The sequence below is a fragment of the Nylanderia fulva genome, unplaced genomic scaffold (assembly GCF_048542155.1).
Source record: "Nylanderia fulva isolate GAGA-0341 unplaced genomic scaffold, ASM4854215v1 Scaffold43, whole genome shotgun sequence".
Lineage (NCBI taxonomy): Eukaryota > Metazoa > Arthropoda > Insecta > Hymenoptera > Formicidae > Nylanderia > Nylanderia fulva.
Genome location: NW_028190510.1, coordinates 1341017 through 1360901, shown reverse-complemented (window position 1 = coordinate 1360901; position 19885 = coordinate 1341017). Strand labels below are relative to the sequence as shown.

The 19885-nt window shown below is 33.6% G+C and overlaps 1 protein-coding gene and 1 long non-coding RNA gene across 10 annotated transcripts in view; one reads left to right on the top strand and one right to left on the bottom strand.

Annotated features, from left to right (window-relative positions):
* LOC146721687 (uncharacterized) overlaps positions 1-13989 on the bottom strand; it is a 107358-nt gene extending 93369 nt beyond the window's left edge. Inside the window, exon 1 of the long non-coding RNA XR_014925573.1 lies at positions 13849-13989. This is a non-coding gene — a long non-coding RNA (uncharacterized LOC146721687). The remainder of the gene's footprint in view (positions 1-13848) is intronic.
* Positions 1-18129, top strand: part of LOC114931230 (ras-related protein Rab-37) — a 125501-nt gene extending 107372 nt beyond the window's left edge. For 4 of the 9 annotated variants that reach the window (XM_029303192.2, XM_085486450.1, XM_085486449.1 and 1 more), the window contains exons 2-7: positions 5744-6499; positions 7412-7522; positions 8579-8687; positions 12136-12246; positions 13883-14024; positions 15367-18129. In XM_029303192.2, coding sequence (XP_029159025.2) covers positions 6245-6499; positions 7412-7522; positions 8579-8687; positions 12136-12246; positions 13883-14024; positions 15367-15484 — 846 coding nt within the window. In that variant the 5' untranslated portion in view covers positions 5744-6244 and the 3' untranslated portion in view covers positions 15485-18129. The remainder of the gene's footprint in view (positions 1-5743; positions 6500-7411; positions 7523-8578; positions 8688-12135; positions 12247-13882; positions 14025-15366) is intronic. The other 5 variants (XM_085486447.1, XM_085486446.1, XM_085486448.1 and 2 more) reach the window with 2 other exon arrangements.
* The last annotated feature ends 1756 nt before the right edge of the window (positions 18130-19885 follow it).

Here is a 19885-nt window from a genome sequence, read left to right as displayed (position 1 = left end):
TATATATTATAATATATATTATTTTTCAAAAAATATAAATTTATACATAGGGTGTTTCAGAGCTGGTGGAAAAGTTTTCAATGTCAGATTCCTGATATCATTTAAAGACGATTTTTCCTTAGCGAAAATGTTGAGGAAGAGGCCATAATGTTTAGCATGTTCCTAATTTTGCTATTATGTATAAAATTAATTAAAATTCTATGGAAGCAAACTACCTAAAATTAACTGAAGAGTATAATTCTGTTCCCAGATAGCCACAGTAATTATTATGACATCATTTTGATGTCAAAGTGCATCATTTGCCATCAAAATGATGTCATAATAATTACTGTGGCTATCTGGGTTAATATTTTACCTCCATAAAGCTTAGTTGCCAAAAAAGCTTTTATTTTCAGCTGCTTATAATTCGAAAATTATTGGTGTCTTCACATTTTCACTGAGGAAAAATCCAAGGAATCTGATCCATTCAAAACTATTCCGCCAGTTTTTAAACACCCTGTATCTGTGTTTTGATTCTCTACTTTTTTATTACGCTACGTGTAGTTGTCAAGTAAGAAAGAAATATCGTATCAGAAACGGGAAAAATCGACAAATCCCATAGATATATATGGGAGAAGCGAATTCACCGACGTGTGACTTATGCGTGACGTAACGACCCGCAGACGAGAATCACGCGAGAAGACGATGTCAATGGCCGAGCCAAGGGCATCCACGCGATAGAGTACCTCGATTAATCACGTCCAGTTTTATATAATATCGCACCAGGTCGATATATGTAATCAATCGTGTCTGTGTCGCGGAGCGATTTTTTGGTCTCACGCTTCCCGATCGTTTGTCGTTTCTCTTCGGAGAAATGTTTGCAAAAGGGCGCCACCGATCGGGTAGAACCAGCCCGGCAGCCGCAGGGAGTCTTTTTTCCTTTCTTTTTTTTTCGGCGGCGTGGGTGGGCCCAAAAGAGCGGATAGGCTGGCCCACGAAGCTGCAATCCGGTTTTTCGTGCCGATCAGCTGACGGAATTCCTCTTCTCGAGTCATCTCTTATTCTAATGTAACAAGCATTTTTTTTAATTTTTTTATACAGAATAAAAAGCTTTTTGTATCGAAATTTTTTCTACATATTTATTAATATCTACAGTGTACACAAATTTTTTTGATACAAAAAAATGAAAATTAATTGCAGTGGACCACACTTCGAAGTTATCGATGAAAAAAAAGTTGGCACATGCAGTCCACATTGTAAAAAATTATGTAATGTATTACATAAAAATGTGTAAAATCACATAAATAATAAATGTATAATTACATCATAAATAATGAAAATGTATACATTTTTATTGTTTGTAATGTGTAATTTTACATTTAATTATTTAGGTAATTTTACATATTTTTAATGTAATTTTACATATTTTTTACAGTGCATGATTGAGCCAATCTTGCTTATTTAAAAATTCGAAATTAATTTCTAATTAGTACCTATGTCTTTGGTTATAGCAAGTACCAGAAAAAAACAATTGAAAATTCTAAAAATTACATTGCTTTAAAAATTAGGCTTTTATTTATACTATTTTTTATCTTTAAAAGGCTGTAAAAATGAAGAAAAAAATATTTAGACATAATTGTGGTAGAAACGACACCAACTTTTAACTTCAAAGCAGTCCACTGCAACTAATTTTCATTTCTTTGTACTAAAGAAATTTATAAACATACTGTAGATACTAATAAATATGTAAAAAAATCCCGATGCAGAAGCTCTTACACAGTAAAAAAAATTGTGTTAAATTTAACACATTTCACATGTCCCAATTTATCCACTCTAATTTTAATGTTAATTTAACAGAAAACAATTATGTAATTAAATAACACACGTAATATGTGAAAAAATAACACAAAAAAATATAATATAAGCAAAAATTCGTACATTTTCATTTAATTGTGTTGTTTTAACACTTAAAAATAGTGAATATTAACTCAACAGACAAATGTTAAAATAACATAACGACAATATGTTATATTAACATAAGAGTATGTTAAAATTTTAACACAAAAATTTCTACACAAGATAATTTCAACAGAAATACGAAATGTTTTTTACCGTGTATGGGTATAAAAATTCTGTATAAAAAATTTCGAAAAAAAAAACAAAAAAATAACGCTTGTCAGAAGACTACCTTAATTTCTCTTTACCTCTTGGAAACAATTACCGACACAAATTACGTTCTCTCCTCGCGCGATTTTTTCGCGCGAGTAATATAATTTAGCCGAGTGTGTCCACTGAAAAAAAACGTCTAAATTAATACATATTTAGTTCAATACTGTCAAATGAATAATTTATTTGAAACAAATAAATATTTATTTGTTTTGAAAGCAATTTTCTTATATCAAATAAATAATATTAACCATAGGACACAGTTTCCAATTAATATCTTGACAATCTGTCAGGTTTAAAAATCCGCGAAAAAAATATTTAATTTTTGCGCGGTTTGGCTTATTTAGTTATATTATATAAATATTATTAGTTTCAAATAAATGATTTATTTGACAGTATTGAAATAAATACTTGTAAGAATTAAATTTTTTTTTAGTGTTGCATTAAATTCGTAGAATAGAAATTCCGCGCATTCCGCGGTAATAAATGTCACATATCGCGAACGACATAAATTTTTCATTGGTGTAATTATATGCTCGAATATAACATATATTTTCCATCGTCCGCACTATTACGCGGGTTGAATTATTCAGGAGGCCTAGTCGGGAATATCATTGCGCTCTGCAAATGGACCACCAAATGCAATCGCATATCCGAGGCTTTTTCGCGATTGCACACACCGCGGTCGCCTCGAATGAGGCCGATTTTCTATTTCCCATTCCGATCAGGCCGGAAATGATCCGGAAGACGAGTTTTAGTGCCGACCGGTTCCTCTCGATTTCGATCCGCGTAAAAAGACGTAAAAGGCGCATCGAAATCGTCAAAGTCGCGATTGTAACGCATTCCACTCGCGTAAAGCAGACTGTTTTATTCCCCGGAAATATATTTTCTCCCTCGCAACGTGTACACGAAGCCCTTGATGGAAGTTCTCACTCTCCTCGGCTCGTTCCCGAAGCGACGACGGAAGAAACGCATCTCCGCGCGATTTTATTACCGCGGAAATGAGAGAAAAAAGAAAAAAAGGGAGAAAGAGAGAGAGAGAGAAGAAAAGCCGAATAATCTATACAGGGCGGGTATTATATCGCGTAATAATAAAAGTTGGAATAATCCGCGCCTGCAAACACTTCCGATAGCGTGAATATGTGATTTGGGAGAAAAAATTATTTTGGACAATTTGATGGAAAAATTGCGATAAGAGTCACGATTGCCAATATATCGATTCCTTCTAGATAAAAATGACGGTCGAGATTTTTTTTTACGAGCGCTGTTAGAGAATGCACTTCGCGATCGACATTATACGAGGATTTTTCTTTATCCCGATACGACGTACGATACGCATATATATAAATATATATATTTATTATTATTGGGTATAATAATAATTTATGTATAGAGAAATTCCATATATTTATACACACACACACACATATATATATATATTAACAAAAAATATGATAATTTTATATTTTATCATCCCCACTTATATATTATAAATAAAAAATCAACATTTTTTTCTATAAATTGTACCAGATAAATCTTGTCTCTTAAAACAGAACATATTTATTGTGTAAAATTAAAATTAGATGCACATTGTGTCATTTTTACATTTTTTCAGTTGTTTTAATAATTTGACATTTCAATTATACAGAACAGTAATATGTTAAATTAACATCTGAATGTGTTGAATATTGGACACAAAAAATTTAATGGGGGCCGTTTTTAACAAGAAAACAAATGTTTCTACCGTGTAGGATTATTCGGAAATGATTTGTCCTCAGTGAAAGTGTCGAGGCACCAATGATTAATTATCGAGTTCTAAGTGATTGAACATAAAGGGTCTTCGCAAACTAAGCCTTGTGGAAATATAAAATACCAACAAATATATGTTTTAATTAATTTCAGATTGAATTTAATTTAATAGAATTTTAAGGCTTGCAAAGAAATATGGCCAAAAATTCGGAGCTTGTAAAATATGATGACCTCCCTCGACATTTTCGTCGAGGACAAATCGTCTCCATATAAGTATTTATCAGCTGTCAGATGCACGAATAGATGGTTTTCTGAGATTTCGAAAACAAAGTCGTTTCAATCTGCCACACGCATGTAACAGCTCATTATTGCAGCAGGTGACAACGTTACAGTATCGCGATGGAATCTCGACATGCAGCTTTGCTACAAAATGACATATGAAGGGCATCGATCCTGTGCATAAGGGACATTATCTCCGCCAAAGATTTTTAGACTTCTTTTCTACATGAAATTTGTTGCTTCGATATTGCTCGCGAAACACGATAATTATGTATGTTCTTGAATTTTTTACTCCGAATTTCGATCTCGATTTTCTTCTATTTGCGATTCTAATAGATTGTAAAAGAATGTTTAATTTATATACGAACTGAATTGCTACTTACATACGAGCTTTGCTAATTAAACATTTCATACAGACAGTAAACGTATCGTTTCTCATTTAAAGGAAATTTAAAAGGGAAGCTTCTACGCACAAAACTAGTTGAAGATTTGATTGCTCACAAAATATATTTAGAAAATTAAAATTTATCAAAAATATACGAGAACAAATTTGCCTTGTGAAGTATTATACAAATTGAAAAAATTAATAGTTTCAAGATTTGATTGTGCAACCTAAATTTTAGATTAAAAATTAAAATTAATGAAAAATATAGGGGAAAAAATGTAGCTTGCGAAATATATATTATAAATTGAAAAAATTAATTTTAATATAATATCGAAAAAATAATTATAAGCACTCTATATATATTTTATATTATAAGCACTATATATATTATAATGCTTATACCTAATTATTTTCGAAATGTCATTAATTTCGACGATTTTCATACATATGCAGCGGAATTACGGGGAATTTATTAGACGTTTCTCCGAAGCCGATTATTCGCGCATGGTTGTACACTAGGATCGATTTCAATCTCGTAGAAGGTTCGTTGCAGGTGAACCAGCAGCTTCAGTGTCCGCTGGTACCTTCGCGAATTTATTAAAATCGCTCGCGCGAGCGCGCTGACGTAACCGGTCGTGACGTATTCCGAGACACGACGCATCTGAATGTGTACGTAGTGTGCAGGTATGTCTGCAGTTGCACATCCGCGTTTTTTCGGATTCTGTACAAATTGCCGTCCATCCCGTCGGCGAATTTTAATCCCGCTCAACGTCAAACGTCAGGAGTATATTTCAATGGCTCGACTTCATCGCTCGTTTCATACGAAATCAAAGGGAATTTTTCTTCCTTTGCATCCGTCAACCAATTTTTATTCTGCATTTAATGTGTCCGAGCTGCTGGCTCGCCGCGAGCTCCATTAAAGCGCAATTCACGCTGTTATAATATACGTCATATACACGCAATTTTACGCAGCTTCTCGCGTGAAAAACGCATACTTTTTCATCTCGTCCCGATTACATAATTTACTCAATATTACTTCCAATTACAAAGAGAGAGAGAGAGAAAGATCACACTCGATCGCGCGAACGTAAAACGCAAAAAAAAAATAAAAATAAAAAAAGCTCTTGCTTAAAAATTTCCATCGCGTTTCGCGAAGTAAATAAACCAACGGAGCGTTTTGTGCAGTGTTTTAGTAGTGGAAATATCGGGATAGCGCACGCAGCGGAGTGAATTATTCAGAACATTTGTACTAATCTAGGTGAGTGCATTCCGTAACCAGTCATCCAGCTTCGCGTCCAGGAAACGCGCAGCTTCGTTGTTCTCAACGGGAGATAGAGGAGGACCTTCCGAAAAAAGAGACGGCGGAGCGCAATCTCCCGCGCTTTTATCCCTACGTCAAGTAAGGCCGCGGCACTCTCGACTGAAGGCATAAAGACACGAAAGACGTCGGAAGGTCGGAGCAGAGGTAGAAGAGGAGAAAAGGAAGCACGTACGAACGTGGAAAGAAGGGTTTAGTGACCTCGTAGTCGTCCTACTCCTTCTGCCTCTTCTTAGGATTACGACGACGAGGGTACCGACAACGACGACGACGACGTCGACGACGACGGACGTCGTCGCGCGCGACGAGACGACGAGGAGTGGCCGAGAAGAAGAAGAGCAAATTGGTGCTCCCGGTAGCAGGGGCTCATGAGCATCGTGGAGGAAACGTTGCGTAACGTGTCGAGGCGCAGCAGACACGGCATGCGCGGCGGCGGCAACTCGGCCGCTGATTGGTCCGCGGCTGGTACGCGGGGCCCGGCCCAGCCAGCTCCTGTCATCGCGCCTGCTGCTCCCACCAGGCCCCAGGATATCGCGGGCCCGACTAGACGCCAGTCGTCGCGCGACAGCGTCGACTCTGCCGGCCAGCATACCCCACCCGATCACGCAGACCTCCTCTTCAAGGTCTCTGCCGCCTGATACCTCGCCGGCTTTCGCTGCTTTCTCGCTCGCCGATCGCGCTTATTCTCTCGCGGATGTTGTTTCTTTCTTTTTCAACTTTTTTTGCGTGCGAAATCATTTTTATTTCTTGGGGATACTGAATCTGTTTTATCGACAAATATTTTATTTTCACTTCATTATTTATTGGCTATGCGCAATGGAAAATTCTTTTCTAGAGTTAAAGTATTTATAATAACGAATCCGGGATACTATGTATGTGTATAGAAAACCAAGAAAGTTAAGCAATTACAGTTTAGGCATGATAACTGAATTTTAGGTTGTAATTAGGGACAGTTAAAATTTAGCTATGATTCCAGGCATGACAACTAAAGGATCCAAAGACAATAGGATTTTTAGCTTTCGGTGGAATTGGCTGTTTTTTTTTATATGTTGTAGTTTATGACTTGCTGAACAAAAGATGTAATAGGCTCAAAGCTAAATATTCGATAGTTACTGAGTTACAACCAGTCAGACAACTCGCAGTTTTAATTTTTCGTGTTTGACTAGTTATAAATCAGTAACCATCTATTATTTAATTTAGAGTCTCTTACAGTTTTCTTATCGGTCTTTTGCATCATGTCGACCGATAAAAAGACTGATAAAGAAATTAATTATTTAACTTTCTTGGTTTTTTATGTACATACATACTAGCCTAGATTTGTTATTGTGAATACTTTAGTTCTGAAAAAGGATTTTTCATTCTGTGTAGCCAATAAGTAGTTAAATGAAAATAACATTGTGTTGATAAAACAGACAGAAGAAACATCTCTTTTTTTATTTTCTGTAAAATATCGTAGATCGGAGCTTATGCAAATTACGGATGAGCGAGACGAGCTGAATGAAACAATCATTTGAAAATTTTCGCTCACGATGCAGGTGATGTTGCTTGGGGACAGTGGCGTTGGAAAAACCTGTCTTCTGACGCGTTTCCGTGACGGCCGCTTCCTGTCGGGAAACTACATAACAACCGTCGGCATTGATTTTAGGGTGAGAGATGTCATTTTTCATCTCGTACCGGAAAAAAAATTAAACACCGTAGCAAAATTTTAGCTGTTAGCCCTATATTGCACCTAAAATTATATTGCTGAGCTAATACTTTTTAGTTATAGAATTCTATGTAAAACTATAGCTAAAAATATTAGTTACCATAGCTAAAATTTAGGCATGATAACTAAAGGATTCAGTTCCAAAGACAGGATTTTTAGCTTTCGGTGGAATTGGCTGTTTTTTTCATATATTGTAATTTGTGACTTGCTGAACAAGAGATGTCATAGCCTCAAAGCTAAATATTCGATAGTTACTGATTGTGAGTTACATCCAGTCAAACAACTCGCAAAGTCTTAATTTTTCGTGTTTGACTAGCTGTAAATCAGTAACCATCTATTATTTAATTTAGAGTCTATTATATTCAATAAGTCATAAGTTACAACATATGAGAAAAAAATCAGCTGATATTATTGGGATTTTATTTCATACAGGATTTTATATAGGTTCAAAAACTCCGTATTAATTATATAAAATTGAATCTTTGTAAGATCAGGTGGTTTTCTCATTTGTTGTAGCTTATGATCTGTCGAACAAAAAATGTAATCGACTCAAAGCTAAATAATAGTTTCTGATTTACAACAGTCAAATACAAAAAATTCGGGGTTTGCGAGTTGTTTGACTAGCTGTAACTCAGTATGACTATATCGAATATTTAGCTTTGAGACTATTACATCTTTTGTTCAGCAGATCATAAGCTACAACATATGAAAAAAAAACAGCTGGTTTAACCGAAATCCACTACATAAGATTAGTGCAAGGTACTTTTAGGTTGTAATATGGGGACAGCTAAAATTTAGCTATGGTAGCTAATTTTGTTCCCGTGTACCGTCTATGTACGTAATTTTGTAAGCAGTGTCTCTCGAGTTGTTTGTTCTTTAAACGAGAAAATGCGTTGCTCACATTGGACGACGATGTAAATTGCGATTTATGGTCGCGGTTCTAAATCTGTCAAGTGTCTGTGTGACTCCATAGAAATGATATTTCCTATTCTTGCAGAACAAAGTTGTCACCGTCGATGACACGCCGATCAAGCTGCAAATCTGGGACACGGCCGGCCAGGAGAGGTTTCGAAGCGTGACGCACGCTTATTACCGAGACGCACATGGTAAATCATATATATCCCTACATCAGTAATAATCCGAGCATTAGCATATTGATCCAATAATCGACAGATACGCACGCACGTGGGAAATTAGAATTAAATACAAACTGGCAGAATTAGCATCGATGCTGAAAATGCATTTCATTAGCGATAAATCACGCTCGAGTGTTATTAGAATTTTGATTAATTGCGACTAACGAGTGTCTTAATATAACGAGAAAATCCAGGGATGACATTTTATGAAAACGTAATTTGTCGATTGCTTCGTTCGGGCGATATTTTAAGATCGTTAAGAGGATTTTTTCACCATTTATATTACGATTTATTCTCTCGTTAAAGTTGGGAATATGAAACATTCTGCTCGCGTTTTATCGTAGCAGGAAATGATGAGAGATATCTCGGTGAGCGAAAGAAAGAAAGAGGGAAAGAGATTCGACGTGCATTCAACGAGTGCATCAAGCGTTTTTCTAACATGCGTTTGATTTAAAATCGAGGTGATTCTTCTTTTATGCCAAACACGAAACACAATTTCAACTCGCGATGATTGTTATCGATGCAGTGCGCCGCTCCGAGGATCCTCCATATTTCTCCAATTTTATTTTCTTTTCAATAGCTATGTTTATTTTCGCAATAATAAAAAAATATTTTTGTGAAAACAGAAGTAAGGAAATTCGTGTTATATAAAATTCGAGTATTAAAATTTTTCATGATTTCACATATTGATCGATTGATTTAAAACCAAATTTTCTAATTCAGAACTCGATGCCATATTTTCTCCAAATATATTTTCTTTTCTTCAACAGCTATGTTTATTTTCATAATAATAAAAGAAAAATATTTTTGTGGAAATAAAAATAAATTTATCACATAAAATTCGCGTATTAAATTTTGTCTTGAATCTAGATCGATTTAAAACCAAATTTTATAATATATGGAATTCACATCTCGATATCTTATTTTCAACTACTATGTTTATTTTCGTAATAATAAAAAATAAAAATAAGTAAATTTGTCATAAAATTCGCGTATTAAAATTTTGTCTTGAATTTAGATCAATTTGAAACCAAATTGTCTAATATATAGAATTCACAACTCGATGTCTTATTTTCGTAATAATAAAAACATATTTTGGTGAAACCAAAAATAAATAAAATCATACCAAATTCGAGTATTAAAATGTCACCGATGCACATGCGGCATTTTCGGCGAAAACTTATCTGTCGAAAATTCATCCACATTGATCTCTCGAGATTATAGGATAGTTTCGAAGAGGATTTTCGTAATGAAGAGAAGTCACCGCGAACAACGATATTGCATCGGTCCGCCTTCGGGGAAATCTTAATTGTTCCATCTCTCGCCTCGAGACTCAATTCAACTCTCTCTCCGAGATTCCGAGTTCATTTTCGCATTCGAAATGATCAATTTGCAACGTTACCGTCGATTTCTCGCACCAACGCAACACAAACTATGGTTTGGGTCGAGTCTACAATGCACAAACCATTTGTAACTTTGCGCGCCGCGAATTCTAGTCGTTGCGTTCCCGATTTTGTTGCCCCGCCAGTTTTGGCTGAGAGCCAAACTCGATTCGCTATACAGATAGACGGGGCTGGAATACGAAGAGGAGGCTGCCTAAAAGGGGAGACAAGGGAGCGACCTCATTGTTTTCCACGGCAGAATCCATCTGTGAATTCTAAAGTTGTTGCGACAATTGCGCCGTGCGTTGCGCCACAACTTCGCCGGAAGTAATCACTCCGGACGAGTGAACGATAATTAGACGTGTCAGATCCATCTGGGAGATTAAATAGCGACCGTTATAGAATTTCGCGCGAGGCGAAAGTTCCGCGGGCGAAAGTAAACTAATTGCAAGCTTATGCAACAGTTGAAAAATTTCTGTTAAAAACAGATATTACGTGTCCCAAACGGTCCACAGAAATTTTTATATTAATTTAACATAATAGGGATATATTAAATGGAGACACAAATATTGTGTTAATATTTTAGCATTAAATAAATGCAAACCTTCAAATAATTTAAAATAAATTTTGTGTGAAATTAACATACTTTTTATGTAAAAATTAACAAAAAGTATGTTAATTTTAGATTTTATCATCTCCACTTATATTATAAAATAGAAAACCAACATTTTTTCCTGTAAATTTTAACAGATAAATCTTGTCACTAATAAAGCAGAACATATTTATGTGTAAAATTAAAAATAGATGTACATTGTGTTATTTTGACATTTTTTCAGTTCTTTTAATAATTTAATATTTAAGTTAAATTAACAGGACAGTAATATGTTAAATTAACACGTGAATGTGTTAAATATTGAACACAAAAATTTTAACGGGGACCGCTTTTAACAAGAAAACGTAATTTTTTCTACTGCGAAGATGTATTTAAATAAGTGCAAAAAATTAAAGAGATGATTCTTTGTCGAAAATTAAGAGGGGTTTCTTATATAAATATGTCCCTCTCTGAAGAGTTACACTTTTCTAAAGAAAGAGAATTAAGTTTTTATTTTTTTATTAGTGGAAAATATTCACCAAGTTTTATTTTTTTTAATTTGTCTGAAATTTGAGAAAAAAATACTTAGGAAGGATATAAAAGTATATGCTTATACATATAAGAAACTCCCCTTAATTTTCGACAAAGAATTTTTCTCTAATAAAAAGGATATTTTTTAATATTTAACACAAATAAAAATTTAATTTGTATTTCCCTCTTTAGAAAAGTTTAACTCGTTAGGGAGGGATATTTATATAAGAAACCTCCCTTAATTTTGGACAAAGAATTATCTAAAATTTTTCACTAATTTAAATACACTCTATATATATGTATTTGTTTATCAGATACGTCCAAAAATTTGTTAAAATTTTTCAATTATACATTTGCAGTTTAAATTGTATCAGATAATTAAATATAAATTACGTTTAAAGTTTAAATATAAAAAATAAGACTTACCTTTTTTTAGAATAATATTCCAAGCAAATTTTATTTATATGTAAATTCCAGTTTAACAAAAAATAATTGTTTTCGAACACAAGAAAGAGTCATCATTACCCGTATTTTTTGGCACTGAATAAAATTCCGGCCTCGAAATTTTGAAAAATTTACGATTAAAGTAATCCGAATAGAATTATATTAACATGTTGGCATTTTATCTTATAGTTATATAATATGTAACATGTTGGAAAAGTTTTGTTATATTTAAAGGATTTTTCAGAAATAATTATTATTTGTCTTGTGTGCTTCTCTCTTTTAATTTTTAATTAATTTATACTTATACGCAGTATCTCCGTTCTTGCTTTAACTCAATTATTCTTTCAAACTTCTATAACGTAATCAAACTTTTATGATGTATTTTATAAAAAGCTATCAACTATCAGATGACTTTAAGTCGATTGACTTAGGTCGACGATTAAAAAAAAATGATTACACGTGATTCCAGCGCTTTTACTGCTGTACGACGTGACAAATAAGACGAGTTACGACAATATCAGGGCTTGGCTGAGCGAAATACGGGAACACGCGAACGAGGATGTCGTCATCATGTTGCTAGGTGAGTCGTCGTTTATTTATGGTTCTCGCAGCGTCGATTTACAATAGATCTGCCTACTTGGAATTTGCGCAAAACTTGGCGAGAGACTTCGATCTCCAAGAAGTTAAATACCAAGTATAAGGGCCAGGTATAATGGTTTAGTAAAGATAAGAGCTCTCACTAGAAAGCTATCTGGAGATGACCCAGATTTGATTTCAATAACACCACTCGATTGTCTCAAATTATATGTATATGCATGTATATAAAGTTGACAGGTCGACGAGATTAAAAAAAAAAAAGATTCTGATTATATCAATTTATATCAAGAGATTTAGAAGTAACAAACAATCTCGCTTCGAGGAAGGATCGAGTTTAATTCGCAGCGTTTCCGCTTGAATGCAATTTGGATCGCTTCGAAAGCAATTAAAATCGATTTTCGCGAATTTATGTTTGTTTAATTGAAGGTGTACGGTATGAAAGAGAGTAAAAGGATATACAAATATTGTATTTTCCATCTCGCATTTTTTTCGTCAGCTTTTGCAATTGGAAATTTAAAAATTTCGATCTGGAAATTCAAGTTACTTCGTATATGAACCATTGACTCGTGTTTAGATTGGACTTAATTGCTTTCGGCTAACGCCAATTGAGAACGCAGTTGACCGCGTCATGGAAATATATATGTACAGGGTTTGTCCGGAAAGTAATGCGTCGCATTTTTTTGTGACGCGACTATACATCGCAGAGCGATGGGACCGGTAGGGGAGGAAGGGGGGTACCCTTAGCTTTCCAACGGTAGGTCGCTCAATTGTTTCCATGCGCTTGGAGGGTTAGGACGGCTTATTCTGTGAACCTCTGCTTAGTGGTCGCGTCGAACTTGTGATGGAGAGAACGATAGAGCAACGCTATGCGATAAAGTTTTGCGTGAAGCTGGACAAGACGCCGCTGGAAACTTTTGAAATGCTCAAGAAAGTTTTCGGGGACGATTGCCTTTCCAAATCGCAGTCAAACAGATGGCACAAGATGTTTAGAGAAGGTCGGAAGGAGGTCGCCGACGAGGCCCGCGCAGGACGCCCGTCAACATCGCGAACGGACGACAATGTGACTCGTGTGCGCCAATTATTGAATTCAGACCGTCGAATGAATGTTCGCTTAATGTCGGAATTATTGAACTTGCCGAAAACGATTGTTCACGAGATTGTATCGGAAGACTTGGCCATGCGGAAGATTTGCGCAAAACTTGTGCCCAGAGTGTTGACCGATGCGCAAAAGCAACACCGAGTGGAAGTTTGTGAAGAACTCAAGCAACTCTGTGCAGATAATCCCAATTTCCTGAACAACGTTATCACTGGGGATGAGTCATGGGTCTTTCAGTACGATCCGGAGTCAAAGAGGCAGAGTGCGGAATGGCACACGACGTACAAGCTACTTCGACGGCCTCCCTGAACAGCATCCCAGTCAAGGAGTTCCAGAAAGCTTATGACGCATGGAAATCGCGGTGGCAAAAATGTATTGACGCAGAAGGGTCATACTTCGAACAATTTTAAGTTGTTTTACCTATGCGATCAATAAATTCTTTTTTAAAAAAATGCGACGCATTACTTTCCGGACAAACCCTGTATTTACCTTCTCTCGTTGCTCTCTGTTTATCAAACTGCAGGTAACAAATCCGACTGTGGGACGGAGCGAATTGTTAGACGGGAGGACGGCGAGCGATTAGCGCAGGAATACAAAGTGCCGTTCATGGAAACGTCTGCCAAGACTGGCCTCAATGTCGAACTGGCATTCCTCGCCGTTGCCCGGTACGGTATTTAAAATCAAACGACAAGACAGTGATCGTTAAAACAATTTATTTTCAAGCGCGGCCGATTAATTTTATCTTAATTATCCCACAGTAGGAAAATTTGTGTTTTCTTGTTAAAAACGTTAACATTTTTGTCTTAAATATTTAACACATTTATGTGTTAATTTTTTACACATTGCTGTTGTGTTAATTGAAGTTGAATGTTAAATTATTAAAGCAACTATATATATATATATATATATATATATATATATATAAAAGATGTAGAAATAACACAATGTGCATGCATCTATTTTTAATTTTACACAATAAAAAATAGGTTCTGTTTTATTAGTGACAAGATTTATTTGTTAAAATTTACAGAAAGAAATGTTGATTTTTTATTTTAATATAAGTGGAGATAATAAGATCTAAAATTAACATATTTTTAGTTAATTTTTATGTTAAAACTATATTAATTTTACACAACATTTATTTTAAATTACTTGAAATTTTGCATTTATTTTATTAAGTTTATATTCATATTATGTTAAATTAACACAAATTTTTCAACTGTGCTCTTTCTAAAATTCAACATTTTTAACAATTAAAAATTAGAAGTTTTAACTAAACTTTTAGAAATATATTTTGCTTTGCAAAAGAGATCAGAATTGGACCGTATATGTACCAGTGTCAAAAAAAATTGACAGCTAAACAGCTGATCAGTGTTTGCTGTTATCTAAATAAAATTATATAAATAACCATTTAGATGAAATTTTGGCATTATCTTTATACATATAATAAAGATATGTATTACTTATATCTGCATCTTAGATGAAAATAAGTGTTACTTTAAATTATCTCTAAATTATCTAGGATAAATGTTCAGATAATTTGATTTAGGCTTGATTGCATTAACGTCATTTTGGCTTCGAGGCTTAAATATGTATTTGTTTTTATTTATTTAGAAAAAAATAAAGATAGATAGTACATATTTAAGTCTTGCATAAAGCCAATTGAATGTTAGCGCAATCAGGTCTTAGAGTCATAGCATAAAAAAACTTAAGCATGATAAATGATAAAAACTTTGAAATAAAAGTATGACTATATTTTCATATCCCTTTTATAATTTACATTTTTTTTATAACTGTGTTTACATAAGCGGCCTTAAAAATAATATTATCTGGGAGTTATCTAGATGAATCGCCATATAATTTTATTTTTTATTTAAGATATATTTAAAATAAAATCATCCTCATCTTATCCAAGATGAATTAACATTTTTTCATCTCATCGTTATCTGGCTAATTTTAAAATCATCCAAGCACAACACTGCAGCTAATCGACTATTCTCGTTTCAGGGATCTGAAGGCCAGAAAAAGCGACAATCCCGACGAGACGAAATTCAACGTTCAGGATTACGTGCGTCAGCAGTCGCAGCGGAGCACTTGCTTCAACTCCAGCTGTTTAACAACCTGAAGCGCTTTTCTTTCTACATCAAGTCATAAGGGGAAAGCTGGAAGCACGATGAGATCTGTTATGGCGCGAGTTTTCGAGCCATATATGTGGGATTCGTTTGATTTCCGCGTATAAGATGATTGTTATATACAACATATTTGCGTGTGCGAGACTTCTAAGTATTTTACACTCGATTCGTATAATATTTCATTAAACGAATCGGAAAAGAAGGACCGAGAGAAGACAGTATTAGCCTTTTTTCCAAAAAGTGCATATTATCAAGAGGCATTATTTTATTTCGTAGAATATATAAATACGAAATCGATCGCGCTCTTACAAGATTAGAGCCAGAGAGCTGGGACCTTTTCATGTAGTGTCAGAGAAAGAAAGAGAGAATAAGAGAAGATAGCATGAATCTTGTTATAAACGTAAAAAAAACATGTGTCAATGATTGCTCGCGTACAATTAATGTGAATAGTTCTAAGAAGATAGAGAATCTCACGTATACACAACACGAGACACCTCCATAGGTAAAAGCCTCTAGCGCTCAATGGTTCTAATTTCGCGTACAACATATATATATATATATATACAATGACTCGCGAAATTGATCAAGTATTTTGAAAATTTCGAAAGAGACATTATTTAGAAATTATTTTATAGACGTACAATTAGTTCGCGTGTTCCATTTTTTCTCCGGTAATATATATACAGGAACTGAATGTAATCTCCGTTCACTCCATCTTTTTTTGTTATTTACATCAAAGATTTTTTTCTAAAATTTTAAAAATATTTCATCAATTTTGCGAAGAATTGTATATTAATATTAAACGCTCAGTGACGCGCGATTATTAAAAGCAAACGTAAGCGTAAATTACAGCTTACTGGTTGTCGCACGCCCCGACTCTATAATCATTTGTTGCGCTGTTTGCATAAAGGACTGTAATCTTCAATTTGCATACAATGTGCTTGTTACAAGTTAGGTATATAGCGCGCGCGTTTATTCAACGTGCGGTTGCATCTGTCTCGCGGTGCCTGCGTAAGTGAACAAAAATATCAATGCAAGCTCAGTCTCTCGGCATACTAAGTAACGTAGTTGTGATATAATAGTGTCGAAAGAGAGAAAGAGAGAGGGAGAGAGGAAGAGAGGAAAAAGAGGAAAAGAGGGAAATAAAGGTCTATGCACATTATACGAAATGTCACATTGCTATTGTCAACTGGAGGTCATCGTCATTAACTTACCATCTAGTTTTGATCCAGATTAAGATTGCGTTTTTGTCTCTTTATTATATTATTAAAATATTTTTATTTTAAAAAAACAAAAAAAAATTGTGATAAAACTGTCCGGAAAAAAGTCCATATTTGATCAAATATAAATATATGTAATTATATATATATATATATATATATATAGTTTCCCTTTTTTTGTATAATTTCTATTCATATATACAAGGCAAATTATATACAGGCAATTTTTTTATATATAATTATATATGACTAATCTTTTCTCATTTCTTAAAATTTTCTTTTTCTAATTTAATGCGAAGATTATTCCTTTAATTCTTTTTCAATTATTCTTATTGTTTTTCATATATACAAAGAGAAATATTATTATATTTGATTATATATGGATTTTTCCTTGGATGCAATAATCTCGGATTAAACAAAAAGAAGAAATCAGGAAGATTATTAGAAATGTCATAAGGAAAATAAACCCAAGTCTATATTTTTCTTCTATTGTTGATTTCAATTTTCAACGTAACATTTACTTCAGCAGTCAGAAATCACAAATTATTTAATTCATATTTTGTCTCAAAAACTTTTCTTTTTTAAGCTACAAGTTAAATAGTTTTAAAAGACGATAATCTGACTTCTTTAAATACCGAAATAAATGTTGGATACAAAAATGAGATCAAAAGTAGGAGAAACATTATGAGACTTGGATGACGTACATAGTGTGCATAAGCCTTTATGCACTCTCTCGTAGAGATGCATCGCGAAACGATTCGTAGCTACCATCTAGCGAAGCGAGATGCACGGATGCACTTGAAATTTCGTACCTATCCTCGACGTACATCTGCGCGATGCTTTTTCCCTTTCTTTCTTTCTTTCTTTCTCGTTCTTATAATCGACAAATGTATGTGCATATTTTCGTGATATCGATCGTTAATAGACGCGTTTTGTATAAACGACAAATGAGATATTTATCAAAGAGATACGAATTGGCCGATCGGCCAACGATTATCTCCATATAATCGAGAAGAACTAATGAAATATATATTATATCGATCGTTATCGAGTCAAAATTCTAAGCGAAGTTGAGAACGCTTTATCAAGATGAAGAGTCAATAAATCTATAACACTGTTTAATAAAGCTCTATCGACGTTACTGCGAGGGGGACCCATATTACAATCATTCTCGATCTCTTCTCGCGCAGACGTTAATTTTATAGCAAACTGGGAATAGAAGGGAAGAGAGAGAATTTATAGAGTCGGTTTTTGCGCGCAAGAGAGAGATTAGAAGAATATATCTCGCGTATGCTACATCCCGTTGTATACGATGTGCAATCTGTCTTACCTGCAGTGTACAAATGACAATTTTGTGTAACAAATGTATATCACACACAGAAGGCATGTATGAAAATAAATAAAAAAGACCGACCAGATACACATTTCTCTGTAATATTCCCAGCCCGATTGAAATGCTATAAATCTTCTCGTTCTCGCAAAGCGATTCTTTTCGATAAATCACAATAAAAATAGAATCAGCGAACTGGTTTATTTATTTTTGTTTTTAGCTAAAATAAAAATATGGTTTTAGATTTAAAAAATGCAATGGATTCTTTCCAATCTAAAAAATCAATTTAGAAAAATTGTTTTTTTTAAATAGAAACGCAAAATTGTATAAATTATTTACGCATTGCAATAATTCTATTTCTTTTTTTTTTCTTGTGCGATTTTCGGAATATTCAAATGAAGGTAATCAGAAAAGGTTTCTCTCTAGCAAATTAATGCTAATGCAAAAATTAATTTATATTATTTTTCATAACTTTTATAATTATTGCATTAATAATAATTATAATTATTATTAAATATACGCTGTTTATTGGTATAAGAGATATATTTCGCTCATTATATGTATAAATTATATTTAATAAGGAAAAATGAGATGTACATTTTGTATTTTAAACTATTAATAGGTGATAGTTTAAAATAATATAAATTTATACTCATAAATATTGATTGGAAAGTCGCTTTTATTTGTCAGATTGCATCGCATTTCATACTTTCTAAATAAATCACCCTTTATAAAAGAATGTTCATGCAAAAATTAACTTAAAACTTTTATAATATTGCATTAACAATAATTATAATTATTATTAAATATATGTACTGTTTTATTGGGCATATTTAATACATTATTTAAATATTACGAGATAATTCTTTTTTTCTTTTATCTTGTGCAATTTTTCAGAATATTCAAAAAACAAAACTGGCCCTATTTTATAAGTCTACACTGAAAGATATTTGTAAAATTACATGATTATGCTAGATTTTTTTTCCGATCCAGCATATAAATCATACAATATTATTGCTACTTTTATGGAAGCTTACAAATTATATGTAATTTCATATGAAATATGGGTCTTACATATTTTCAAAATTAAAAATATTCCACTGAACATGGAATTACACAGGAAATTCTAATAATGTAGAAATGCTAGAAAATAATGTTATAATTTAAATAAAATAAATAAAAGCTTATATATAAAATAAAGTTCGAATAAAATAAAAATACTTTATAAATTTAAAATTCCATATGACTTTTGCATAAAAATAATAATTTTACCTATTTTACATGTATTTTTATATTAATATGTATTTTCACTTAAAAAAATATGGAAAAAAATTACATTGATAGTCAAGTAATTTTTCCAGTTCTGGACAAGTAATTTCCATGTAAAAGTACATTGATTTTTTTCAGTATATTCAAAATATAAAAAATATTACTAGAATTCACTTTATTTCGAATTGCATATTGTGTCTTTGATAATATATTATTTCACACGTTCTAAACAAATCGCTATTTTTTTTCAAATTAAGATCCGTTGAGAAACAAACCATCGGATTCTCCGATGCTCCATAAATTTCCACAAGGCCGAGTAAATCAATTAAAACAATCAATCCGAACTCACCTCGTTCTTCTCTCGATCGATATATGGGATTTCGAAGGAATGCGAAGGAAAAAACACACGCGAAAAAGGGTAAAAACACAGGCGAAAAAATGTAGAAACGCACTCGCGAGAGACACTCGTCGAAAGACGAGATGAGCGAAAGCGCGCCAACTTCTCGCCGCGCGACTCGAAACGTCATCGCTCGCGCCATCTGACAGCTGCGCTGTCAAGCTGGGACGCGTGGAAC